Below are 27,330 nucleotides of genomic sequence, written 5' to 3' on the forward strand. Positions count from 1 at the left end.
CTTTCCTGGAAGCTGCCATTTTGGATCCTCCCCTTTGCTATTACTATTCCAATTAAAAAAAAAAGCGCACGCAACACACTCAAATGTCCTATTAAGTTCCCGGATGTATTTCCCTCCCTTTCGAGCATTAAAATGGCGTCCTTCTCCAATGCCCGTATGTCGCCGCCCTGTGTTATGTGAGATTCAATATGGCGATTCCTGTATTCCCGGATGGTGCGGAAATATATATGCATTCAAGATGGCTGCCTCCTAAATACCCGGATGGGCAGAACCTTCGGCAAAAACGGCTTCGTTAGACTCAAGAAACCTCGGTGTTACGTTCCTGGTGTGTTTTCCCGATTAAACCAAATTTTATTTTAAATCACCGGATAATAGAAATATACAATCGCTTGCCCTACGCGAATTGCTATACAGCCCCCAAAATGGCGCCAGCTGATATCTCTAGCGGATGGGGGGTGACCGAAAAAGCAACCAAGATGGCGGCCGCTGTACGTATCGGGAATCAAGATGGCGCCAACGGGCTCAATTGCCCGGATGTTGAAGACAGGAACTGACAATGACGCATTGGAAATAAAGAACAAGCGGGCTGACACCCCGGTTTTTCAGCATGGCCAAAGCCGTTGATCGAAGGACCTGCGAGGATTGGTTTACAGCGGTTGGCGGTTCAGATGTTCAGTTACCAAAACACGGATCCGTAGGAGACTTATTTAAATATCACTCGCGAACTTCTCTTGAATGGAGAAAGGTGCTATTATTATTTTACTACGATTTTTCGCAACTACTCTAGGAGTTTCTCTGTGGGTCTCGCCGGTCTCGATGCGCAGGTGCAGAAACCTCTCGCTGATAGGCCCTTCCCGGCTGCCTCTGGGAAGACCCGGATGTGGTGGGTCTGGCCGCCCGCGATAAGAAAGCGGCCTTTCTTTGCCCGTATTGAGTTGCTTCCTGACTCGCAATTGCCTTCGGCTCTGCACACGTTGGCCTAACAATAAACCCCCGTGAATCCCCAAGGGTTCATTTGGCAGTCTACCCGCAGAGGGCTACGTTGCGCTGAGACCAGTTAAACTTGCCCAATAAGTATCAGCCTAGTCCTCGGAAGTAAGTTCAACTGTTGTCTAAGTGAAGTCAATTCAGAGATGCAAGTTTTGCATATTAATAATTATATAGTGCTGTAGGATTTCGAGGTACTGCTGCCTTTGTAGAATACATCGAGGAAAAATACATGTATTTTGAACAGTCTTCCTTCTTTATTTTTTTACTATTGTTTCTCATCATTCAACACTTAGATTCCCAAAGGTAGGGGCTTTTCCGGTTATATGTATGTATATATATATGTGTGTGTATTATATATCTATAACTATCTAGTTTCGAGTTTAATAACATTTATATGCCACCCAATCCCGTAGGACTTTGGGCGGCTTACAATACAGAAATAAAATCAAAAAATAAAATACAGGGAAAGAAAATCTATCTAGAATATCTATCTAGAATATCTATCTATCTATATCTATCTATCTATCTATCTATCTATCTATCTATCTATCTATCTATCTATCTATCTATCTATCTATCTATCTATCTATCTATCTATGTTGCATTTGTGCTGATAAATACCAGGGGTTGTGACACCATGCATACATACATACATCATACATACATACATATATACATCTTGTTCTGTTCTGTATATCGGTAATAAATTGTAGCAGACCTGTGCTTTTTTCAAGGCTCAGTTAAATTCCTGACTAGCATCCATGGGAAGGGAAGATACTGTGAAGTCTCTAAAATTAAAAATCAGTGATTTATGCAGATGAAGCAAGATCATTAAGTTTTGCTTAAAATTTTTTGCTGAAGGTATATGTACCAAATCAATATATATTTATGATAAGAAGGTACAAATAACTGAAGAGAAATAGGGACCCATTTCTCATGGGTTTAAAATAATTATTTTGCTTTGAAAATTGAATTCAGGAGTTTTTCTTCCATAATGTCTTTGTGTGTGTTTTTTTCTGTTTCATTTGCAATTTCTCTCCCCCCCCAATCCATATATGGAGTATCTTTCTTAGTATATACTACTAAAGCTCTCGTTTTTTTAAAAAAAAATCGTTTCAATTTTTCAGTTTTTTAATCAATGTACCTCAAATTGGCTAATTTACAGAATGCATCCAAAATCTGGGACCCATGACGTGGGATTGAAATTTGGCAAAATTTTGGCTGCTTCATTGGTGCTGTGTGGCCATGCTGCAGTCACATAATTTGTCCACAATGAAAGATCAACACTAAGATTCAGAATATAACATCTATTTTAAAAAAATAATTTTAAAAACAGAAATAGCAAATGGGAACAAGGAGTGGGCTAAATTATAAAGATTTCAAGTTGATTCGTTTTCAATCCCAACAGCATTGCAAAAGGTTTTTATATTTTTGGTTGCTTTTATTGTGACATTTTTTCCCCTATTTGTGTGTCTATTTTATAAAGAGATTGTGACCGAAGACTGCAAATTGTACCTTTGAAAAGATTAGGAATTAGGGCCTTATTGGTGCCCACGGTAACATCATTTTGATGCCAGGTAAAGACCTTTGTATCTTCCTACCTTTTTAACTGCTTTTAATGTATCTCAATTCTCATTCGTTCATTTCCTATAACCAGCCAATCAATGACTCTGGGCAGTTTACAGTTCAGAAAAATACAATTAAGCCACTAAAAACATCTGAAAACAGTAAACAAACAAAGACATCTAAAATAAACATAACATAGCAGCTGAGATATTTGACCAGTTAGTAATGCAGCTGGGAAACGGGGCCCTTGAACACATCCCAGGCTCAGGTACATAGCCAGTTTTTTAGGGCCTTACAAAAATTTAACTGTCAGAGCCATTCAGAGGGAGGATGTTCCCTAAAGCAGGGGCCACTGTGGAAAAAGCCCGTCTTCTAGGTCCAGCCATCTGACATTCTTTGCCTGATGGGATATCGATATTGTTTTGGTTTCTGAATAATAGCTGTCTAATGTTTAATGTTTATAGTTTATTTTACGTTTGTATTTAAATTGCAATTTAGTGTGTTTTATTATACATTTCCCAGAGAGCTCCAGCTATTGGCTGGTTCATACACAATAAATAGTGAAATGTTTTAAAAATTAAAACATGTAATCATTTTTTTGCAAAACACTTCGGAATTCTTTTACTAATTCATTTTTAAATTTAATCATTGTTCGGTGAATTAGGAATATGTTATGCAAACACAGCCTCAGTATTATTCCCCCCCCCCTTTTTTAATTTTCCATACAAGCGTGCAATATTCATGTAAAGACCATATTTGAAATATCCATTTTTGGATTGCAATTTAGAAATTGTATAATATTCATAGTTTACTCCTGGATGTTCCTATATATTATGTAGTTGTCCTTATGAAGACAGTTCCTATAGATACATGCAATACTGCAGTTAACATTCTCACCATAGTATTAAATATATTGTTTGGTCTCTCTTTTTAGGTTCCCCTAAGGATAGAGTGATTTATTATCACAGAGCCGGTTTGCATACTACACAAGGTTGTTATATATTTGCCTAGTTTGTAGATCATGGTGTGCCTGAAACAAATTATAGTAGTATGATTTATCTACGTTTCACTATGGTGTACAAACCTGGGTACTTGGGTGAGTCAGTAAATCATTGTTCACTGAATTAGGAGAATAACTATGTTATGCAAACACAGCCTCAGTATTATTCACTCAAATCAAGGTTGATTGTGCAAGGATGATCTCCTCTTAGAAATCCATGACTTACTCTCTTTTTCCTGTACCTTCTTCTGCCAATTTTATCTTGCATTCTCAAATGTTTTGAACCTTTGTTCAATCATTCTGTAACTCTTGAGTGGTTTTTTTTTTCTGTTTATGCTGGGTGGGTAGAGGAAAGCAGGTTGGTTATGAAGAGACGTGTGTCTCTCTCCAAAATTACAATTGATGAAAAAGAACAGAACATCTTTACTGTGTGCACTGACCAGAATAGTATATACTTTTGTAATAGCATTTGCTGACCTCAAATGGGAATATATGAAAACTTCTGATTAAATTAGGATAAACTAAAATTTAGGAATAACATGCAAGTATTAAAGTGCTAAAACTTTTAAGTGTCATAATCACTAAATCATAATATTACTTTACCAGGATAAAGGCAAAAATAAAAAATATACCGAGTTATTGCCTATTGATTTCTATCACAAAGTGCCCCCTTCCTCTTAAGTCAGGGGTTCCCAATTCCTGAGCCATGGACCACTACAGGGCCATGCACGTGGCGGGTGAGTGCATGAAGCTTCATTTGCACATGTGCAGGATTAGGTTGAGCATGCGAACCAATCCCCTCCTTCCCTACTGCCGCCGGTCCATGCATTCAAAAAGGTTAGGGACCACTGCTCTAAGTCATTACCAAGAAGTATATGTTTGGGAATATAATTAAGTTAACACCTGGATTTGCTTTCAGATAATTAATGCAGTAAAATGTAGGAATGGGGCATTATGTAATGGTATTGAGCTACGACATAAAAATGAAAAAGCTGGATGCTGTAGTTGAGCAATACTGGGATGTCCATAATTTTCAGACAAGGACCAGGGAAATTAATATTCCTGAGACACCAAATTCCCTGGATAATTATGCCACCCCTTTTTGAATAAGCAGTTTGAGTGGTTGCAAGCATACAGATAGATATTCCCCTTCAGCTTAGAGAAACGGTATACAGTACATGGGCACAAGACAGGGGTGGGTTTCAACCGGTCAGCGGCGGTCCGCACGGACCAGTTGGTCGGTGAACCCGGACGTAACTTATGGGGACGCCGAAGGGCCCACCCGCCTGCCCGCGTTCCTTACCGATCTTTGAAGGCTTCTGCGCTTCCACGCAGGCGCATGGCACATACAGTGCCTGCGCGATTCTCCACAAGCAGCTGGAGCATCGCGCAGGCGCTAAGACGCATGCGTGAACTGCGCACATGCACGAGGACCCATTCCAACCGTACTGGTTGGAACGGGATGAGCACCCCACCACTGGCACAAGACAACTTCTAGTTAATACTTCTGATCAAGACAACCAGATGTTTCCTGAATAAAAATCCCCAGGATCTGAAGCTGGTGTTAATTAGGAATAGAGATCTATCTATAAAGCCACTGGGGCACGAACCATTCTTTACACATAGCAACTGAATATAGGTAGTTTGTATCTGACCCGAAACATTTGTCTTTGGCTCAGATTCCAAAATGGGCTGTTTTGTCCTGAATTACGGATTGGAAGCAGAAGAGCAAGAAAAAATTGAAGGACATTGGTGGAGGGGGATGTAGCAGAGGGGAAAACATTAGGGAGATCAAAGGGGACCAGCTGGCTATTACCCCGGGGTTTGATGTATGGAGAGAAGTGGTGATGTATCCCAGTTTTGTCTTGCATTTCCTGCACTCTCCAGGTTCTATGCAGATTGTGTATTGAATGGACCATCCAAAATGGTGATTTCAGAGAAGTGTGGTCGTCCCGTCCCCCCCCCATTGAACCAAATAGACAATGTACTGTATTTTCTGGGGTGTGTGTGTGTGGAAGGTGTTGTATTCTGTAAATGGAAGCATTTTCCTGATGCTCCGCTAGGTGGCAGTATCTAGCTATCCTGGAGTGATATCGGGGGAAAAATAGGTTTGAATAGGTATTTTTTATTTATTTATCACATTTTTATACTGCCAATCTCACCTAAGTGACTCTGGGCAGTTTACAATAAAAAGGTATTATTACAAATTTGACTAAAAGAAGCTCATACAAGGTTAAGTGCCCCAAAGAGAATCTTGTGATTAAAAACTGAAAACTCTGATTAAAATGAAAAACTTCTAACATATACATACACATGACATTTGTTTCTGAGCATTTGGAATTTGAAGACCCCTCTTCCTTAATAATTAGTAGTAATAATAATAATCTACGGCAGGTGGAACTAGAATGAACAGTTCAAAGCGGATTTCTCTCTCTATTTAAATCGCGTACTTTACTGAAATTCAGCCAACTACATACAGTACATAATGTATGCAGCAATTCATCTCATCCTTGGCTACCTTTAAGCCCTATGGACCTCAACCCCCAGACTTCTGCATGGCTGGGGGATTCTGGGAGTTGAAGTCCACGTGACCCAAAAGTTGACAAGGACGAGAAGCAGGTATTTGGATGAAAGAATCCAAGGGCTACAGCACCTTCCTTTGTGGGACTTATGGGGTATCTCAGGCGGATAGCAGAGCTGTAAGTCATGTTGCAAGTCAAACTACAAGGGAGTGGTGAGCAAATTCCATGCAACTGGCAGGGAAACCTCAGGAGCCAAGCTTGATGTGTAAATTATATACCCCCCCCTCGTGGCACGACAAAGCCACGCTCATCAAAATAGCGGTGATGAAACCGCATCGCTAAAGCCGCGATGTCAATCACCGCCGCGACAACAGCACGGCGACAGAAGGGCGCTTTAAAACAGCGCGGCGGTAGAAAGCCGATTTAAATTAAGGTTAGGATTAGGTTTAGGGTTTTGCTTTAGGGTTAGGTTTAGGGTGCTGAGTGCTTCGGAAGGCGCGGATTTGCCCTCCACCCTTATGCCAGCGCGGTAAGGTCGCATTTGCTTTAGCGATTCGGACGGCGCGGATTAGGTTCGCGCTTATGTCTCCGCGGATAAGGGCTTCGCGGTATAGAGCCAAGGTGGCGCAGTGGTTAAATGCAGCACTGCAGGCTACTGCTAGATCAGCAGTTCAGCGGTTCAAATCTCACCGGCTCAGGGTTGACTCAGCCTTCCATCCTTCCGAGGTGGGTAAAATGAGGACCCAGATTGTTGTTGGGGGCGATATGCTGACACTCTGTAAACCGCTTAGAGAGGGCTGAAAGCCCTATGAAGCGGTATATAAGTCTACTGCTATTGCTATTGTGGTGGAACCCCCCCCCTCACCCCCATCTAAATAATAAAGCTATCGCTAAATTAATAACATTGGGTGCAATGCAATACCAAAAAATCTTGGAACAGTGTTTTAAAAAAATCTGTACATTGACAAAATTTCCATCTTGTCAATTGCACAGGACCACACTGCTTGGGTCCGCCTATACAGGTAGTCCTTGACTTACAATAGTTCACTTAGTGACCATTCGAAGTTACGATGGCACTGAAAAAAGTGATGCGTGACCATTTCCCCCCCATAGTCACGTGATTTACCAATACCTTCAGATGCTTGAACAACTGACTCACATTTATGATGGTGACACTGTCGGGGGGGGGGGCATGTGACCATCTCTTGCCACATTCTGACAAGCGAAGCCGACGGGGAGGGCAGATGAACAACCAAGTTACTAATTTAAGAACTGCAGCGATTGACTTAACAAGCGTGGCGAGGAAAGTCGCGAAATGGGACAAAACTCGCTTAACAAATTCCTCACCTGGCAACACGAGTTTTGGCCTCAATTGTGGTCGTACGTTGAGGACTACCTGTATACTACACCAATTAATTACAAGGTCCTAGGTCAGTGTTTCTCAACCTTGGCAACTTGAAGATGTCTGGACTTCAACTCCCAGAATTGTGTTTCTCAACCTTGGCAACTTGAAGATGCCTGGACTTCAACTCCCAGAATTCCCCAGCCAGCGAATGCTGGCTGGGGAATTCTGGGAGTTGAAGTCCAGGCATCTTCAAGTTGCCAAGGTTGAGAAACACAATTCTGGGAGTTGAAGTCCAGACATCTTCAAGTTGCCAAGGTTGAGAAACACTGACCCAGGTTCTTGGAAAGAACTTGATGCATAGAAAAGCCAACACCAGCTAAAAGAACTGCGTAGCAGCTGTGACTTCCCATTGCTGTTTATAATATTAATTGAACTCTCCCCACCCCCTGAATCTCTTCCCAACTCTAAATTATCTCTGAAATGTCTTCTAAATAATACCATAGATTAGAGCCGAGGTGGCGCAGTGGTTAGAGTGCAGCACTGCAGGCTACTTCAGCTGACTGCTATCTGCAGTTCGGCTGTTCAAATCTCACCGGCTCAGGGTTGTCTCAGCCTTCCATCTTTCCAAGGTGGGAAAAATGAGGACCCGGATTGTTGGGGGCAATAGGCTGACTCTGTAAACCGCTTAGAGAGGGCTGAAAGCCCTAAGAAGCGGTATATAAGTCTAACTGCTATTGCTATTTCTAAGAGGGTGCAGATGTGTCTGCAAAGAATGATTCGTACGAAAGCAACTTGTTTGCAAGAAAGACCGGAGAACAGAAAGTTCTGTAGCCTGAGCGTTAAGCGCTCTCTAGGCTTACAATCTAGCACTTGCGGTCTCCATGGTTACAAAACAGACGATCACGGGAAGGAAACAACCCTACCCACCCACCCACCCACCCCCAAGTTCCCCCACTAAGCCGTGATGTCACCAATAGCCAATCCTGCCACTACAGCTGTTTCATAACATAATTGTGAGTACAGGAGCTGCCAAGAAAACCTGCTGGGCTTTTGCTTGAGTAATCTCACGCTGTGGCTGTTTGAGCAGGAGAGGGAGGAGGAGGAGTGGTTTTCGGCAAATGCCAAGCAAGCTTTCGGGTTTCTAAGAGAAGAGTTTTAACTCAACCCACTCACTTCCTGTGTGCAGCATTGATGGGGAAAGCCCACCCAGGCCAGTAAATTCATCTTGGGGAAACTTAAATCAGCTGCGTCATCCATTTCATGCTCTCTTCTTGTTTTTCCGTAAGCTGTTCTAGGAGGAATGGATGGCCGGAGTGGCAAAAAAAGAAGTGAATAATGGAAAACGAAGCATTTGTAGCAGCGGTGGCCGTTTGGCAGCAGCGCAGAGAGCAAGACTCAAGACTTTGAAACAGGCAGCTATGAAGTCAGAAGACAGCCAGGCGTTCTCGCATGCGACGGGAGGCCTGCTGCTTTGCATACTGGCGGTGGCTTCGGGAATTTTTGATGGCGCTCACACGGATACTGGCTACGAGCATTACGCTGAGCCAACAGTGCCTGGAATGCCAGCCTTCCTTGCTATGCCAGCCAATTGCTTAATCAATTTGGCCTACGTACTTCTGGGTTGGTATTGGTGGCGACCGGGTGACAAGAGCAGGCAGGCCTACTTTCAAGAGATCTTTGCCCTCATGGCGCTTTTTTACGGGCCTACACAATGGCTCCGGCTCTGGACGCAGCATCACCGGGCCGCTGTGTTAGATCAGTTGTTAACGCTACCAATTTTTGCTTGGGTCATTGCTTGGTGCCTCTTTCTTGAAAATGGGTGGGAGCCGTACGTTTTCCTAGCCGTAGAAGTGACTTCACTGTCTAGTTACGTCCTGGCAGTGCTTCACCCACAGGGTTTTGAGTTGGCATTGAGCGGACATATAATTGTTGTTTTTTGGAGAGTACTGAAAGTGCAAAGACGTTTTGGCAACGCCAGTTCCATCTGGATTATAGTTCTGGGGACGATGTGCTGCTTCGGTTTTGTTAGCCTCAAAGTGTGGGATCGGGAACTGGCCCAGTGGGCGTTCTTCTCTCGACTCACTGGTCATTTTTGGTCCAAGGTGTGCGATGTGCTGCAGTTCCACTGTGCTTTTCTCTTCCTTACCTTAATGAGCAGACGCCGGCTAAGCTCAGTGAAATAATCTTAAGACATCAATCAACAGTCTTAATCGAAGGAGAGATTTGTAACAGTACAAGAACGTACTGTAATGTGGTTTGAAAGAATTAAAAACTCTTGCTAAAATATGCCAGTTTCTTCAAAAAGGTATTGAAGATAGTTGGTGAAATCCACACAGCATCCACTCGGTTTATTTCCCAGTTGAATATAATGCTGTTTTATAAAACCACATAGGGGAGAAAAAAGTTGCTGGTTTAGGTTCCACCACAAATCCGCGAAGCCCTTATCCGCGGAGACATAAGCGCGAAGACTAATTCGCGCCATTCGAAGCGCTAAGGAAAAACGCGACCCTACCGCGATGACATAATCGCGGAGGGCAAATCCGTGCATTCCCAAGCACTCAGTACCCTAAACCTAACCCTAAAACAAACCCCTAAACCTAATCCTAACCCTTATCTTAATTGAAATCGGCTTTCTGCTGCGGCGCCGTTTTAAAGCGCCCTTCTGTTGCCGCGCTGTTGCCGCGGCGGTGATGACGTCGCGGCTTTAGTGACGCGCTTATGTCTCCGCGGATAAGGGCTTCGCGGTTTTGTCGTGCCACGACTGGTTTATACAGTACTCAATTTACAGTGGAGCAGATTCATTTTCATTTTGAAAGTGCAAAATGGGATCACTTGATCCACGTGGAGAAACACGCCCGTCTCAGTGTAGGAGGACTGCTCCGGAGCATGACTTGAATGAAAGGGATTCACAGTCATATGACAAAGTCATTTCCCTTTCATTCTGAATCACTTCCTTTGGGAAGGTCGCTGTTCCTCAGTTTTCTTTCTCAAGGCCTGTTGAGACAGTAATTTTCTGTGCCCACTGTAAGTTGGCTACAGGAATATAGTAGTCCTCAACTTACGACCACAATTGGGCCCGAACTTTATGTTGTTAAGTGAGACATTTGTTAAGCGAGTTTTGTCCCATTTTGTATTTGGTTTATTTGTATGCCGCCCTTCTCCAGGAGGGACTCAGGGCGGCGAACAACTCAAAGGGGAAGGGAACATAAAACAACAGTACACATAATTAAAACACACGAAAATCACACAACCACACAAGTCGAGAGGGGAGGGGAACTCATCAACCCCAGGCCTGCCGGCACAGCCAGGTTTTGACGGCTTTACGTTTCTTGCCAGTTGAATGAATCACTGTAGTCGATAAGTTAGTAACCTGGTTGTTAAGTGAATCTGCCTTCCCCATTGACTTTGCTGCTCAGGTTGCAAAAAGTGATCACGTGACCTGCAGTGGTCATAAGTATGAACCAGTTGCTAAGCATCTGAATTTTGATCACACGATCATGGGGATGCTGGAAAGGTGGTAACCGTGAAAAGGGGCCATAAGTCCGTTTTTTTCAGTGCCGTTGTAACTTGGACAGTCACTAAATGAATTGTTGTAAGTTGAGGACTACCTGTATACTTTCAATTTTATCCAGGAGCTTAGTTTAGGGTACGTAGCACTTCCTCTTCTATCTCATCCCATCATCAGGGTTTGGGCCAAGACAGACTGGCCAAAGTATCACCCTGAGCTTCCATGGCCAATAATGAATTTAAACTTTCATGTCCTTTGTCCAAAGTGTAACTTTTTCCTACCACAACTTCTCCCTTCACAGTGATGCAATGTGATTATTCAGCATTATTAATATTTAGCATAATTCAGTTTTTAATAGGAACTCCTTACTGTGAGGTTGAACTACATTCCTAAAACAGAATCTATAATGGCTCCATCACAACTGCAGCATAGCAACAACAAAAAGAAAAATCATGTCAATGGACAGAACTTGCCCTCCTGACATTATTGTAAATGTTTTCTATTTTTTTCTTTCCCGTTTCTCTTTATTATAATCATTGTATTTAAATTTGGGGTTTTTACATTTTTCCCTTTCACTGTCCTTTTTTCCTCTTAATTTTGTGGTTTTCTTGATTAAACAATTGAATGACAATAATAAAACCAACCATTCTGATAACCATCTGGTTGAAAAATCGGTAACCCACCGTGTATTCTCTCTGGGAGCTTTGCTTCCATGTGGTTTCACAGCTCACAAGTTTCTTGCAGGGGAAATTAGATGGCAGGAGAGAAAGCAGATGTTCTCACCTTTCTGAAAACTCCGATAGGACAAAGATTCTGCTTTCGAAGTTTCCTCTTCCACAGGAGGGATTTTGTTTATAACTATTGCAAACGTCTACTACGCCCTGCAAATAAACATATAAACTATATACTAAATCATACAACTTAAAAAATATATATAAAATGTTTTATTATCTATTCAGAGAAAGGGAGCATGTAGTGAGGAACTTGTATAACCATGAAAATCCACATCGTAACCACTCCCACCCCACCAGTTTTGATTTCCATTCGTAATTCCAATGACGACTTCCATTTATAGCAGACTGCTGGCCTGAAGCCAAATTCTACCAGAAACGCGTGGGCCACACTGGTACCATCTAAGCAGGGAACAGGCTTGGCATCCAAAGAGGATGGCATGACCCCCTGTAATTTGCAAAGTGCTGTCAGCGCTATGAGAACTTTGGTCCCGTGCTTGCTGAATTCATGTCACTCAAATTCATCACTCTCTTCAGGTTCACGAGGTGGCTCAGCAATGGCGCCTGAAGGGGAGAAAGAAAAGAAACCTAGGTTTCAACTTCTCACAGAATATAGATATTTTTTCCCCAACTGCTCTTTATCAGCTAGCAGTTTTTCACGTGTCCCAAAACTGGAATACAGAAATTAGCGCAATAGGACCATAACTCTGTCTGCGTTGCCTTCAGTCCATCTTTCCCAAAGCCACTCGAAGCCTACTATCCTCTAGCTGCGATTGATAGTTAAAATCTAACAGTGTTTCTCAACCTTGGCGACTTTAAGTCCTGTGGACGTCAACTCCCAGAATCCCCCAGCCAGCACAGCTGGCTGGGGGATTCTGGGAGTTGACGTCCACAGGACTTAAAGTCGCCAAGGTTGAGAAACACTGATCTAACACATCTGGAGAATACTCATGTGGGGAGTGAGTGACCTAATGATGATTTAGTTTCTTGGATGGTTTTGTGCTATATTTCATAAAGGACGGACATCCCCTGAAAACGATGACTTCCCGCGTTTGTTTATTTACTTAGAACATTTTTTACCCAAGGAACTCAAAACATAACTAAACTACACGAATCCAATTTAACAGAAACTGTCTCAAAGCCCCTAAAAAGTATATTAATGTATATTGTTGCTTTTTTGCGCCTGTGGAGAGGAGAGGTGAGAAAAATAGTAAATAACCTCTAGTTAACTATAATAATAATAAAGATATGTTAGGGCAGTGTTTCTCAACCTTGGCGACTTTTAAGTCCTGTGGACTTCAACTCCCAGAATCCCCCAGCCAGCTATGCTATATACTAACATATGCTGGCTGGGGGATTCTGGGAGTTGAAGTCCACAGGACTTAAAGTCGCCAAGGTTGAGAAACACTGTGTTAGGGAGAGGAAATGTTAGATGTCATATTAATTGACTTTTTTTTTAGAATATGTTATAAAGATATGGCAGATTGATTGAGACAGGGGGAAGAAAAAATAATGCCAGCAGGTGGCTGTGTTCTTGAAATCTTAATTAAATGAAAATGGTGATAATAAAATACATAAATTTTTAACATATACAATTCAAACTGAATGGAATATATGTGATTGTGGAAGGAATGCACGAAATGTACTTGTGACCAATGGATAATACGCTTTCTACAAGATGTAATGAAAGATGATTCTTTTTTTTGTGTGTGCTTTTTCTGTAATAAAACTAATAAAGAAATTTTCAAAAAAAAAAGTATATTAATGTATCAAACAAACATGCCAGAATTCCATGCCAGAACTCCATCTGTATCCCAGCTCTAGAGCCTGGATAAAGAGCCAATTCTTCCAAAAGGCCAATAGGCCTGGCTATTTGTAATTCAGGGAGAAGGCTATACAACAGGAGAAGTGCTGTGACTGAGAAGGTATGTTCAAGGTTTCAAGGTTCATTTTATTTATATGCCGCCCTATTCCCGGCGGGACTCAGGGCGGCGCACAAACCCAAAGGAGGGGAAGGGAAACACAAGAACTACAACAAAAAGTACAGGGCATTTAAAACAACCAACAACCACACAATTCGAGAGGGGAAGGGAACTCATCAACCCCAGGCCTGCCGACACAGCCAGGTTTTAACGGCTTTTCGGAAGGCCTGGAGAGAGGGGAGGGTCTGAATCTCTGCGGGGACCTCGTTCCAAAGGGCCGGAGCCGCCACAGAGAAGGCCCTCCCCCGGGTAGTAGCCAGATGACATTGGCTAGTAGACGGAACCCAGAGGAGGCCTAATCTGTGTGATCTAATGGATCTTTGGGAGGTAATTGGCAGCAGACTTGTTTCCTGAGTCCCACCAGGTAACGCTTCCCCGGGGGAGACCTGGAGCAGACCCACTCTGCCAGATTAGTCTCATGAGCACATATGGCTTTAAAGGTGACAACTTTTCGATAGCATTTTGTTTCTTAATTTTTTAAAAATTTTATACACATAAACACAACAACAGAACACATAAACACATTAACAAAAATAACCACATAACTTAAAAACAACATAGGAACAATAAGTCCCATCGTATATCATACAGCAGTTCCGAATCGGTTTCTTTGCAGTTAGTGTTTTCCCTTCTATACATTTCTATCTTGCGTTCGTAATCTCATTACTCATTATCCATTTTTATATACATTTCTTTATTTATTTATACCTAGCTACTTATGATCAAGTATTATTTACCTATATTGTGCTTTATATTTTTACTGTCATCTATTCTCTTACATGGAGTTATAGGTATACATTCACATAGTTATTCTTTTTCTTTGCCATTCTTATTATTATTCCATTTAAAAGGTTATAAGGTATAATTTGGAATGTATTATTTACCATCCTTCACACCTGCTATATCACCTTATTTTCTCTTTCTTTTCTCCCTCCCTTCCTTCTCTACTTGCTTCCTTCCTCCTCTCCTTCCCCTTCTTCCTTCCCTTACTTCTCCCCTACTCCTAACCTCTGTCTTCTCCTTCCTACCCTCTCTCCTCCTCTTTTTCTCCCTTCCTCCCTCCTCTCCTTCTTTCTCTCCCTTCCACCCACCTCTCCTTATCTCTTTCTTCTTCCCCTACCTCTCCTCCACATCTCACCTTATTTTCCCTTTGTTTTCTTTTCTCCCTTCCTTCTCTCCTTTCTTCCTTCCTCCTCTCCTTCCCCTTCTTCCTTCCCTTACTTCTCCCCTACTCCTAACCTCTGTCTTCTCCTTCCTACCCTCTCTCCTTCTCTTTTTCTCTCTTCCTCCCTCCTCTCCTTCTCTTTCTCTCCCTCCCACCCACCCACCTCTCCTTACAATAGCATTTGTAAGCCCACTGAGAGAGTTCCATGGGGATGTCTTGGCACAGGCAGTAAACATTTTGAACCAGCTAAACTTTCCAAGTAGGCAGCTCCACACAGACTATGCCGCAATAGTCTTAATCAGAAGGTGACTAAGACATGACTGACGGCCCAGTAATGCTTATTAATATAGAAATGGGTGCAACTGATACCTGTGCAAAGACCCTACTTGAACAGGGTCTGCCCGGGCAGAACTCCCAGACTTTGTACAAACTGCCTGGGGGAATGTGACCCGATTGAGAACTAGGAATGGTGGAAAGTACAAGGGAGCCTAAAACCCACAGCTATTTTTTTTTCCAGAACTACTCCATTCTAATCTGCACAGACTCCAGGCCAAGAAAGAACCTCAACACCTTCACTAAGATGCCCTGGGACAGATGTAACTGAATATTATCAGCATACTGGGAGTTAACCCTGTGGCGAAGTCTCCTGACTCGGCAGTTCCATGGAGATGTAAATGTTCAGAAGTAGTATGCAACAGAATATCAGTTAGAGCCGAGGTGGCGCAGTGCTTAGAGTGCAGTACTGCAGGCCACTTCAGCTGACTGTTATCTGCAGTTCAGCGGTTCAAATCTCACTGGCTCAAGGTTGACTCAGCCTTCCATCCTTCCGAGGTGGGGGAAATGAGGACCCAGACTGTGGGGGCGATATGCTGACTCTGTAAACCGCTTAGAGAGGGCTGAAAGCCCTATGAAGTGGTATATAAGTCTAACTGCTATTGCTATTGCTATTAATACAGGGGATTGATGTGCCATTAATATCTCCAGCTTGGGGGCGTCCCGGAGGCTTCTGTTTGCCTTCTGTGTGAGACATCTTGCTAAGCAAGATTGAAGCCTGGTTCATTTCAACAAGACCCATATTAGCTTAACTGAAAAATAAAAAGTCACCCCTCGATGCAATCATTTCGTATAAAATGGGCCTACATATCTAAACCTCTTAGTGGCAAAGAGAAGTCTAAACTTGAAAGAAGATCAGTGTATATCTTTGCTGCAGTGAAGAGTTATTTGAAGAGCAATTTCTTTTATGTAAAGTATTTTTTCCCCCCCATAGTTTTGGCTTTTGGAGAAAAGTGTTGTAAATGTCAGCCAACAATAAGAAGGAAAAATGTTAGCAAATATGATTACTGTGCTTCAACATTTTCTGATGGAAAACGTATTAGACATCAGCAAACTCCCCAGGGTAAGCTGGGTAACAAAAACTTTTGGAGTTGAAATCCTTGTTTATGCTAAGGAGGTAAGGAAATACAGCAATACATAATACACCACATAAACCAGGTAGTTGAGCTCAGAGTAAAATGGCAGGCCTGTTGCTTTTCCCTTTCCTTTTCGTGGAATGCCTCACATCTGCACTGTTTACAAGGCCTTTATTTCAGGGATCAGCAATAGCAGAAGTGAAGGGTTTTAACCTGGGCATCTGTTGATGAATTTATTTCCCCCCCTCCCAAGGTATTTTTTTCCCCTCAGTTCATTTGGGACCAGGGAAAATTAAATCTGGAAAAAAAGTAGTGAGTCATCACCAAATTTCTCTGATCACAACTATTAGGGCTGAACTGTGGGCATTAGTGAAATGGCAAGCTTGGCAGTTCTGTGGTTCGAATCCCTAGTGCCGCGTAACGGAGTGAGCTCCCGTTACCTGTCCCAGCTTTTGCCAACCTAGCAGTTCAAAAGCATGTAAAAATGCAAGTAGAAAAATAGGGACCATTTTAGTGGGAAGGTAACAGCGTTCCATGCGCCTTCGGCATTTAGTCATGCTAGCCACATGACCATGGAGACGTCTTCGGACAGAGCTGGCTCTTCGGCTTTGAAACAGAGATGAGCACCACCCCTAGACTCAGGAACCACTAGCACCAGAGGTGGGTTCCTACCAGTTTGCACCTATTCGGTAGAACTGGTTCGTCAAATCTACCGAACCGGTTAGAAGAGGTTCCACCAGTGGACCCGGAAAGCAGGCCACACCTACAGAAGAGCTTCCAAACTTTTTTGAAACCCACCACTGGTCCTTGGATATGATTATTCTACACTATTATGCTCCTATTTATAAAACTCAGGGCCTCTGTGAAAGGTAAGGATGACTACTGCGTTTGTGGTGCAATCAGAACATTGCGTGTGTTGAAGTTGTTTTAACGCAAACCAAAGATGCCTTTTAAAAAACAAGTTTACATCCTATTCTTATGCGTGCCAGTGCTGTGTGTGAGGTAATTTGAGGTGGTTCTGACAAGTGTCGTCGGCATCTTCGTATCCGGTCACATGGGCGGCAAGCCACTCCCATCCGGTCACATGGGTGGCAAGCCACTCCCACAAAGGAGGCCACACCCACAGAGTAGGTTTGAACAATTTTTGAAACCCACCACTGACTAGCACATATGTGTGAGGAGAACCTTTACCTTTACCTTTACCTTAAAGCATTCTGTCATGTAGACAGAAGGTAAAGGTTTGCTAAGAGCCAAGGTGGCGCAGTGGTTAAATGCAGCACTGCAGGCTACTGCTAGATCAGCAGTTCAGCGGTTCAAATCCCACCGGTTCAGGGTTGACTCAGCCTTCCATCCTTCCGAGGTGGGTAAAATGAGGACCCAGATTGTTGGGGGCGATATGCTGACTCTCTGTAAACCGCTTAGAGAGGGCTGAAAGCCCTATGAAGCGGTATATAAGTCTACTGCTATTGCTATTGCTACATTGCCTGTTTTACCAAAACTAGGAAGAATCCCACCTGGACAGCAGAGGGAATGGGCCTATAAATGCTGTGGTAAAATCTGAGGGGCCCAACTTCGTATTTCACAGCATAGGATCAGAAGCTGTCTAACAATAGTCTGGAAGAACTGTGGATGCCCATGAAGAAAGTATATTTGTTTTAATAGGATTCTGAGCCATCTCTGGTGGCAAAAAGAGACCAAAGATAGCTTCGGAGAAAATTGGTTTTATAGGAAGGTTGTTTTTACTTTCCTTCTCTAGGACCATTTTCAAACTTTATCTTAACCTCATAATGATGTTCAAATACCCATTCATTCAAGATCTCTCCTACACAGCCTGAGAATCTTCTCTCGTCTAACTCCTGTCCTACCCCAAATGCCTCATTTTTGACCCATCTTGGCCTACTTAAATAGCCTACTTGACATTCTGCTGTATAAGTAAAAACCAGATTTTGCAAATTAGGTAAGAAAATAAATTTGACTTCAGATGCATTTTCTTGCTGTTTGAATCTTTTGAGAAACTTGAGGTTCGAGTTCAGAAATTCCTGACAAGGCACAATACAGCAGGAGGCAGAGATTCAGAGGGATATCAGCAGAGGTGGGTTCCTATCAGTTCGCACCTATTCGGTAGAACCGGTTCGTCAAATCTACCAAACCGGTTAGAAGAGGTTCCACCAGTGGACCCGGAAAGCAGGCCACACCTACAGAAGAGGTTCCAAAAAATTTTGAAACCCACCACTGGCAAGGATCTTGTAACTTGACAGCTTTAAGACTTGCATGCTTCAATGCCAGAGTTCCTGAGCCAATGTGACTGGAGGAGGAATTCTGGGAGTTGAAGTCCACAAGTCTTAAAGCTGTCAGGTTTGAAGACCCCTAGTTTTTTTCTCTAAAGGGTTAGGGGTGCAAGGATCTTGTAACTTGACAGCTTTAAGACTTGCATGCTTCAATGCCAGAGTTCCTGAGCCAACGTGACTGGAGGAGGAATTCTGGGAGTTGAAGTCCACAAGTCTTAAAGCTGTCAGGTTTGAAGACCCCTAGTTTTTTTTTCTAAAGGGTTAGGGGTGCAAGGTTCTTGTAACCTGACAGCTTTAAAACCTGCATGCTTCAATGCCAGAGTTTCTGAATAGCTACTTGGACCGACCTAAGTACTAATTCATAATTTCGTATCCGGTCACATGGGTGGCAAGCCACTCCCAGAAAGGAGGCCACACCCACAGAGTAGGTTCCACACCCACAGAGTAGGTTCCAACAATTTTTGAAACCCACCACTGGATATCAGGGAGAAGCAACTGAGAACAAACAAAATGAATAGATCCTTAAACTCTCCATTCTCACGTGGGCTATAAATTTTCACTGCTTAATGGATCCTCAGGAATTCATTTCCAGGTATATATTCAACATGAAAATCCAGATGTCAGAGCAGAAATTAAAATGGAGCCATTGCTTCTACAGAGGCTTTATATATTTGAAGTAAACAAGCTTATGCAGGATAAGTCAGGAATGTCACACCTGCTGCTCCTATTGTATGTCTTTCCTACATGAAAAAAGGCTATTTGTCCAAACTTATCTGCAATGTATAAAGTCACAGTACTTTAAGCATATAAAGCTGAATATATTAATAGATTGTAGAAATACACCGAAGGGAGGAGTAGAGGGATAGAAGAAAGAGGGGTAGAGAGGGTGGGAGAGAGGACTGGAGGGAGGGGGAGGAGGAAGGGAGGGAGCGTATCGGGAGAGAGGAGTGGTAGAGGGGGAGGGGAAGTAGGGTAGAGGGGAATGATGGAGGGAAGAAGGGATGTTGGAGGGGGCGAAAGAAAGGGTGTATGGAGGGTCGAAGAGGTACATTGGGTCTCTATTTTGGGGGGTATTGTCGACAAGAGGAGTGGCTGTGTTTATTGTTTAATGTTATATGGCCCCGGTTATGCACAGTATATATGTGACTGCACGAAAATGAAATGGAAAATAAAAACACATTTACAATTTAAAAAAAGCATATAAACCATCACGACATCTTCTATTCAGATTTGTTTATGCAAGCTTCAGACAAAAGTAATCTTGGCTCTAGTTATCAAATGTTTTCTTCTATTGATCTTAAAGCCTACTTATTTTTTTTTAATTCTGACATGAAAATAAAGAGTTTTTGACACTTCTCTACTGAGCACGCTGACTGATGAGGTGAAGCTGAACAATGACGACTGGAACTGAACTCCCTTTCTTGAAATGCCACTCCCTAATTTAACAGAACCAGTTTGGAGATGGAATAGTGCCACCTCCAGCTGCACAGCGTTACAGAGGTGGGGCTGTTACCTTCTCCTGAAGGGGTAGAGGCAAGCACACCCAGGCTGTCAATCTCCCCCTCATGATAGAGTGCCAGCCGTTCCATCATGCGCCTCCTTGCTGGGTTGATGACAATCTGAGGAGCAGAGTTACCTGCAGAAAGAAAAGAGACCATCACTAGGTGACAGCCTACCTGGATCATCAAATGGAGGCCCTTAACAGAACAGCTGGATTAGCGTCTATCTCCTGGAGCAGTGTTTCTCAACCTTGGCAACTTGAAGATGTCCGGACTTCAACTCCCAGAATTCCCCAGCCAGCATTCGCTGGCTGGGGAATTCTGGGAGTTGAAGTCCGGACATCTTCAAGTTGCCAAGGTTGAGAAACACTGTCCTGGAGTAAGCCAGATAAAAATCACAACTAGATGAGCTAATTCTTCTTTACTGTAAAGCTATATTGACAGAATCTTGCAACTATGAAGGTGCAATCTTCTCCACACCCCCGCCTCCTTTACAGCCCGAGAAACAAGACAGGGTATCTTCTGAGCCTTTTGCCCCATCCAACTATCCAAATGCAGGCTGTGCTGTCTCTTATCTGGCAGTTCCCTTGGCAGCATCTCTTTGCCCAGTGTCTCAAGGCCTTTCCCTCATTATCATTCCGATTGGCAATATAGTCCTTTAGCTGTTCTCCAGACGCCACGCTGGGTATTTTCGGTGCCAGATGAAGCAACCTTTACATTTTGAGCTTCTTAAAAGGCACCTTGGTTGCAGCTTTTAAGTTGTACCTTTTAAGTACCTTCACTCCAGAGGTGGGTTCCTACCAGTTTGCACCTATTCGGTAGAACGGGTTCGTCAAATCTACCAAACCGGTTAGAAGAGGTTCTACCAGTGGACCCGGAAAACAGGCCACACCTACAGAAGAGGTTCCAAATTTTTTTGAAACACACCACTGCCACACATGCACATACACACACACACACACACACACACACACAGAGAGAGACAGACAGACAGACTGACACAGAGAGAGAGAGAAAGAAAAAGAAAAAAGAATGAAAAAGAGTGAGAGATGAAAGAAAAAAAGAAAAAAGGGACAGAGAGACAAAAGGAAGGAAAGAGAGAGAGAGAGAGAGAGAAAGAAAAGAAAGAAAGAAAACACATGGCCGGCAAGCCACTCCCACCAGGTCACATGGCCAGCAAGCCACTCCCACAAAGGAGGCCACACCCACAGAGTAGGTTCCAAATTTTTTTGAAACCCACCACTGTTTCACTCCTACTTCAACGCATTTGTATTGCTATCCTATTAAAGCTGTTAAGTCTTACTGAGCACATACATTGAAATAAAATAAAAATAGCGAAAGATATAAAATGTTAAAATAAAGGTGCCTGAAAGTTACCAGATATAGGGCTGGGTGGAGATGGCACAGAATAAGCAAGAAAGAAATGCATTTTTAAAAAGCTGCAGCCCAGCAGAACAACCAATGATTAAAACAAAATTGACCAAACAAGCTGTAAAACATCAGATGGACAGGTCAAGTAATTAACATGGACGTGGAAGAGGATTTAAAGCCATGTTAGGCCACAGCTCCAACATGCTCCATATTAGTGATATACCAATAGCAATAGCAATGGCAGACTTATATAGCGCTTCATAGGGCTTTCAGCCCTCTCTAAGCGGTTTACAGAGTCACCATATTGCCCCCAACAACAATCCGGGTCCTCATTTTACCCACCTTGGAAGGATGGAAGGCTGAGTCAACCCTGAGCCGGTGAGATTTGAACAGCCGAACTGCAGAACTGCAGTCAGCTGAAGTAGCCTGCAGTGCTGCATTTAACCACTGCGCCACTCTCGGCTCTTACCAGGCGGCCACATCTGGACAGGGTTTGTGGTAGGCATTTTCTTACCCAGCTGGAGACTCTAGAACAGTGATGGCTAACCTTTTTCGAAAGGTGTGCCAAAATTGTGTGTGTGCACGCTATTGTGTGTGCATGCGTATGCGTGCCCCACCTGCGCATGTGCGCACGACTTCCCCCCCATGCAGGTTTTTTTTTCCACCCTCCTCAGGCTCTAGAGGCTTTCCTGAAGGATGTTCGGGAACGAACTCCCAGTTTGCTCCGTTTTTCACCCTCCCAAGGCTTCAGGAAAGCCTTCGGAGCCTGGAGAGGGCAAAAAATGGCCCAACTAGAAGTTCGGGAACAAACTTCCAGTTGGCCTGTTGGGCCTGTTTTTCACCCTCCCCAGGCTCCAGAGGCTTTCCTGAAGCCTGGGGAGGGTGAAAAACGGCCTCCCGGAAGGCTGAAAATTAGCTGGATGGCGCAAACATTGCACACCGGAGCTGAAGTCTGCTGTGCCAGCAAATATGGCTCCATGTGCCACCTGTGGCACACGTGTCGTAGGTTCACCATCACGGCTCCAGAAGCTGAAACTGGGAGCTTTAATAAATAAGGTTTTGTGTCATATTGTATCTGATCTCAAAATACATTCCATACATAACTGATTTCATGTTAGGGGAGACCTACCTTCTTAATTGCCTCATTCCTTCCATCTGACAGCAAAGCACAGGAGGGAAAATATTTCAGTCTATTACATTTACATGAACACGCTTGATGACCAAGGGCCCACAGTTGTTATTTTCATTTAAAAATAAACACTTGCAATTTCTGTCTGTATTGCAAGCATTCACTTGGAGCAAGGACACGTTAAAGTATTCCAAACAAATGCCTTAATTACTTGAAGTCAGCTGACCCAATCAAGGTGGTTGTTTCTCAACCATTTTTTCTAATTAGCAAATTGTTGTGACTCAGCAGATGTCTGCTGTAAGTTTTTTTCGGGATCAAGATTCATTATGCAGCTGGGGCTTGTTAGAGGCAAGTTTGGAGATAAAAGGACGGATGCTGCCACGCCCTAGTCACTGGAGTCAACGTTCCTTCCTGTGTTATTTGTTTGGTGCAACATTGCTTGATTATTAATCGTGATTTATGCCTGTTACACTTGGATAAGTGCTTTGGTGTTTCGTGTAAACCTGATCCGTGGAGACTGTGCAAGAAGTGCAGTGCTTGTAAGAGTTTTTGTTTTGTATTCTTGTCGGAGACTTATATTTTTGGGCTAGAAGCCAGTTATTTTGGGGCTAGAAGCCAGTTGGAACTGAGAACTGATAAAAGAAAGACTTCCTTTTAAGTTGCCTGCCTGCGTTTGTTAACGAGCCGTGAAGGGGGGGGACGGGACAGAACAGCAAATATTTCATTATGCTTAATAAATACTTTTAAATTTCCAACCTTAGTAACTTCCAGCTCTTTGGTGTTCAGCTCACTGGATTTCCCAAGCAGTGCAGCCATTGCTGAAAATTCTGAGCTGAAGTCTATACATCTGGTAGTTGATAAAACACTGCTTTAAATATACGGCTGTTATATGGCCGCAACACGGCCTTGATGATATACAATGTTGTTTGTTTACATTTGGCTTGTCATCTTGTGTGAACCCCACCCTTATAGCTTTCTGTTATCTGTTTAGCCGGCTGATCATTCTGTCTGGCAAAGCCTCTGCATGGAGTGGGAGAAAGAGATGTCTGCAGAATATCGTACCTAACTGACCAATAGACACACTTTCTCTGGTCACTCGTGGGCAGCTCAACAGTTTGGAGTTGGCCTCTAAGCTTTCATCACTTTCCTCGGGTTCATTAAGAGGCGTGGATGAATAGTAGTCTTCTTGGGGTGCTTGAGGTTGCTGGGGAGGCAGTAGTAAAAAGGCAGAAGACTTCCCACATAGGAGTAACTGTAGCCCCTCTAGCTCTTGATAGACCTGCAGGAGAGGAAGAATAGTTACGTATCATTGCTTCTTAGGAACAACCATCTAGCAAATAAAACAACTCACTCGTTCTTCCATTTCCAAGGCCGTATAAGCCAGCTCCTTTGAACAGGAAGCTCCATTCCCTCCCAAGCTCACTTAATGCCTGATAGGCAGCCTTACAATATGCCTGAAATACTGCAAACAATATAGTGAATATTCTAAGCCGAGATTCCTTCCGTTATACTTATAGTAAATAGGGCACAAATAGCCATCAACAGGCACTGCAGTGCCACTAGGAAGCAGCAGAAAGTACGAGTGACTCAATATAACTCGGCATTTATCCATTGTCGCTTCCCCATTTGCCATCATTAACTTCTGCAATGCGCTCTACATGGGGCAGCCCTTGAAGAGCATTCGGAGACTACAACTCGTCCAGAATGCAGCCACGCGAGCGATTGTGGGTGCACCTCGGTACACCCACGTTACACCTATCCTCCGCGAGCTGCACTGGCTACCGATTGGTCTCCGGATACGCTTCAAAGTGCTAGTTGTAACTTATAAAGCCCTTCATGGTATTGGACCTGGGTACTTGAGACCGCCTGCTGCCAATTACCTCCCACAGACCCGTTAGATCGCACAGGGTTGGCCTCCTCCAGGTTCCGTCTACCAGCCAATGCCATCTGGCTACCACCCGGGGGAGGGCCTTCTCTGTAGCAGCTCCAGCCCTTTGGAATGAACTCCCCGCGGAGATTCGGACCCTCACCTCTCTCCAGGCCTTCCGAAAAGCCGTCAAAACCTGGCTGTGCCGGCAGGCCTGGGGTTGATGAGTTCCCCTCCCCTCTCGACTTGTATGGCTGTATGACTCTTGTGTATTTTAATTACGTGTATTGTGTTTGTATCCCCTTTCCCCCTTTTGTGTTGTTCGCCGCCCTGAGTCCCTCCCGGAGAAGGGCGGCATACAAATAAACTAAATCTTAAATCTTAATTCTTTCCTTTTAGGGTTCATGCATTGGTCAGTTCCATAGAAGTGATACGGGCAGCTGCAAATGAAAACAGCACTCCATTGCGACAGTAGCATTTTCCACAGAAATGGAATCATGCTGGACTGGAATTGGGATGTTGCTTCATTTTAACCCAAACACCCTTAATCAATGGTCATGTCAGCTGAGAATGAAATGTAGCAACATCTGGAAGACCAATGGTTCTCCCTTCCTGGATCCTTCTAGTTGCTGCTCCTATGGAATGGGTATCGATAGCTGACAAAATAAATTTTACAAAAACAATGGAGGGAAGGATAAGCAGTGTGTGGTGTGTGGTGTGTGGTGTGTGTGTGTGTGTGTGTGTGTGCCCTTTTTCTCCATGCTGAATATGCCATCCCTCTTTTATTTATACTATATGGCCATCCGAGAAACATCAGCCAATAAAAGAGGCAGATGTTTCTATTCATATATAATGAAATCAAATCGGTTGGAAAATATCTGAAAAACTACAGGGTTTTTTAAATCATCTCTGTTCTTAATTCTCCCACTGAGGGTAAATAGAAGCATTTCTATCATCACTAAATAGTTTCTAGACATCAATAATTATTTCTCAGTGACTCATTCACAAGTCCGGGCCAACTTGGAATAATATTTTACAGTGCTTATAATGATCTGGGTGAGTCAAATGAATTATAACCCTCTCCTTAGGTCTTAAGACAAGTAAGGGTTTGCACTTGTATGCAAAAATCAGATAAATTGGGAGGGGCGGGGGCAGACTTTTCTAATGCCAGCCATCTGATATGAACCTCCAGGTATAAGCTTTGTCTGGAATATTTCTAAAATTTCCACTTTCTAAATACACAGAAGGGCACACCAGACACAGATCTAGGCAGGGCTACGGAGATGTTCACAGAAAGGGATTTAAGAGAGAAGTGGGTAGGAAACACTACTGTGAATGTATGTATTTATACACTTACACTTTCTTTATGACTAAAGAGCCAAGGTGGCGCAGTGGTTAGGGTGCAGCACTGCAGCCACTTCAGCTGACTGCTAGTTCCGCAGTTCAAATCGCACCTGCTCAGGGTTAACTGAGCCTTCCATCCTTTCAAGGTGAGTAAAATGAGGACCCAGATTGTGGGGGCAATATGCCGACTCTGTAAACCGCTTAGAGAGGGCTGACTTTTAAAGCCCTACATGATATCGGACCTGGGTACTTGAGAGACCACCTCCTGCCAATTACCTCCCTATGACCAATTAGATCCCACAGATTAGGCCTCCTCCGGATTCCATCAGCTAGCCAATGTCATCTGTCGACTACCCGGGGGAGGGCCTTCTCTGTGGCTGCTCCGGCCCTCTGGAACGATCTCCCTGTGGAGATCCGGACCCTCACCACTTTTCAGGCTTTCCGTAAAGCTGTCAAGACCTGGCTGTTCCGGCAGGCCTGGGGCTGATGAGTTCCCAGCCCCACTCGAGTTGTTGCAGCTGTTGTGAAGTTTTCTTTTTAATCTGTTTTTTTGGACTTTGTCTCTGTCTTGTTTGTTTTCTTTGTATTGCCCCTATTCCCTATTAGTTTGTTAGCCGCCCTGAGTCCCTTTGGGAATAGGGCGGCATATAAGTTTAATAAACTGAACTGAACTGAAAGCCCTATGAAGTCTAACTGCTATTGCTATTGCTATGATGCTGATGTGAAACAACAGCATAAAGCAAAGTCAGTATATGTGAAAAGAGAACAGATTCAGAAGGTAGCATACACAAAGCATGCATGATTGTGCCAGATATTCATGGATGTTCAAAATCCTGACTCTATGAAACAAAGGCTTAAAGGTTAAAAGCTTCGTTACAGCAGTTTCGAGTTTCATTTTATTTATATGCCGCCCTATTCCCTGCGGGACTCAGGGCGGCTCACAAACCCAAAGGAGGGGAAGGGAAAAACACAAAAACTACAAAAACTACAGGGCATTTAAAAACAACCAACAGCCACACGATTCGAGAGGGGAAGGGAACTCATCAACCCCAGGCCTGCCGACACAGCCAGGTTTTAACGGCTTTTTGGAAGGCCTGGAGAGAGGTGAGGGTCCGAATCTCTGCGGGGAGCTCGTTCCAAAGGGCCGGAGCCGCCACAGAGAAGGCCCTCCCCCGGGTAGTAGCCAGATGACATTGGCTGGTAGACAGAACCCGGAGGAGGCCTAATCTGTGCGATCTAATGGATCTTTGGGAGGTAATTGGCAGCAGGCGGTCTCTCAAGTACCCAGGTCCAATACCATGAAGGGCAAAGCAAATTCCAGATTTCTTCACGGAGGAAGACATCAAATGTTTGTTCTCTTACTTCAGCCATCGAAGGGCGTCGCTTGGCTCGTGGGTGGAGACAGCAACAAGCCAACTTTCCTAGTGTTTTGCCCAGTTCCTCTGGACAGGGGCCACACCGCAGGTCCAAGTGCTTTTGGTAGAGATGGCTGCCAAGCTGAGCTGCTTTGGTATGACTGGAAGAAGTTGTGTCCGTTGACACAACTTCTTGCTCCTCTTCATCATTTATCAGATCCTTCTGAAAGCACAAATGTGGACAAGCAATCATAAAAAA

At 43.6% G+C, this 27,330-nt stretch overlaps 2 protein-coding genes across 4 annotated transcripts in view; one reads left to right on the forward strand and one right to left on the reverse strand.

Annotated features, from left to right (window-relative positions):
- The first annotated feature begins 192 nt into the window (after nucleotides 1-192).
- Nucleotides 193-10,593, forward strand: TMEM187 (transmembrane protein 187). Of its 2 annotated transcripts, none has more exons than XM_087710904.1 (2): nucleotides 193-1,293; nucleotides 8,710-10,593. In XM_087710904.1, exon 2 carries the CDS (start codon nucleotides 8,728-8,730, stop codon nucleotides 9,604-9,606), a length of 879 nt encoding a protein of 292 aa, XP_087567030.1. In that variant the 5' UTR covers nucleotides 193-1,293; nucleotides 8,710-8,727; the 3' UTR covers nucleotides 9,607-10,593. The 2 variants fall into 2 exon arrangements, with proteins under 2 accessions (XP_087567030.1, XP_087567031.1); XM_087710905.1 differs by having other exon boundaries at nucleotides 193-1,095.
- A 1,267-nt stretch (nucleotides 10,594-11,860) lies between these two features.
- IRAK1 (interleukin 1 receptor associated kinase 1) overlaps nucleotides 11,861-27,330 on the reverse strand; it is a 42,486-nt gene continuing 27,016 nt past the window's right edge. The window contains exons 12-15 of one of the 2 annotated variants that reach the window (XM_087710902.1): nucleotides 27,079-27,294; nucleotides 23,577-23,784; nucleotides 20,020-20,142; nucleotides 11,861-12,226 (exon numbers count right to left, since the gene is read on the reverse strand). In XM_087710902.1, coding sequence (XP_087567028.1) covers nucleotides 12,174-12,226; nucleotides 20,020-20,142; nucleotides 23,577-23,784; nucleotides 27,079-27,294 — 600 coding nt within the window. In that variant the 3' untranslated portion in view covers nucleotides 11,861-12,173. Of the gene's footprint in view, nucleotides 12,227-20,019; nucleotides 20,143-23,567; nucleotides 23,785-27,078; nucleotides 27,295-27,330 lie in introns of both variants that reach the window. The other variant, XM_087710901.1, reaches the window with a different exon arrangement.

Source organism: Thamnophis sirtalis, unplaced genomic scaffold (genome assembly GCF_051295495.1).
Source record: "Thamnophis sirtalis isolate CommonGarterSnake01/CBP01778 unplaced genomic scaffold, rThaSir2_p1.2 scaffold_3, whole genome shotgun sequence".
NCBI lineage: Eukaryota > Metazoa > Chordata > Lepidosauria > Squamata > Natricidae > Thamnophis > Thamnophis sirtalis.

Coding starts and splice junctions, on each gene's coding strand:
- TMEM187 (XM_087710904.1), top strand. CDS start 8,728: ATGGCCGGAGTGGCAAAAAAAGAAGTGAATAATGGAAAACGAAGCATT.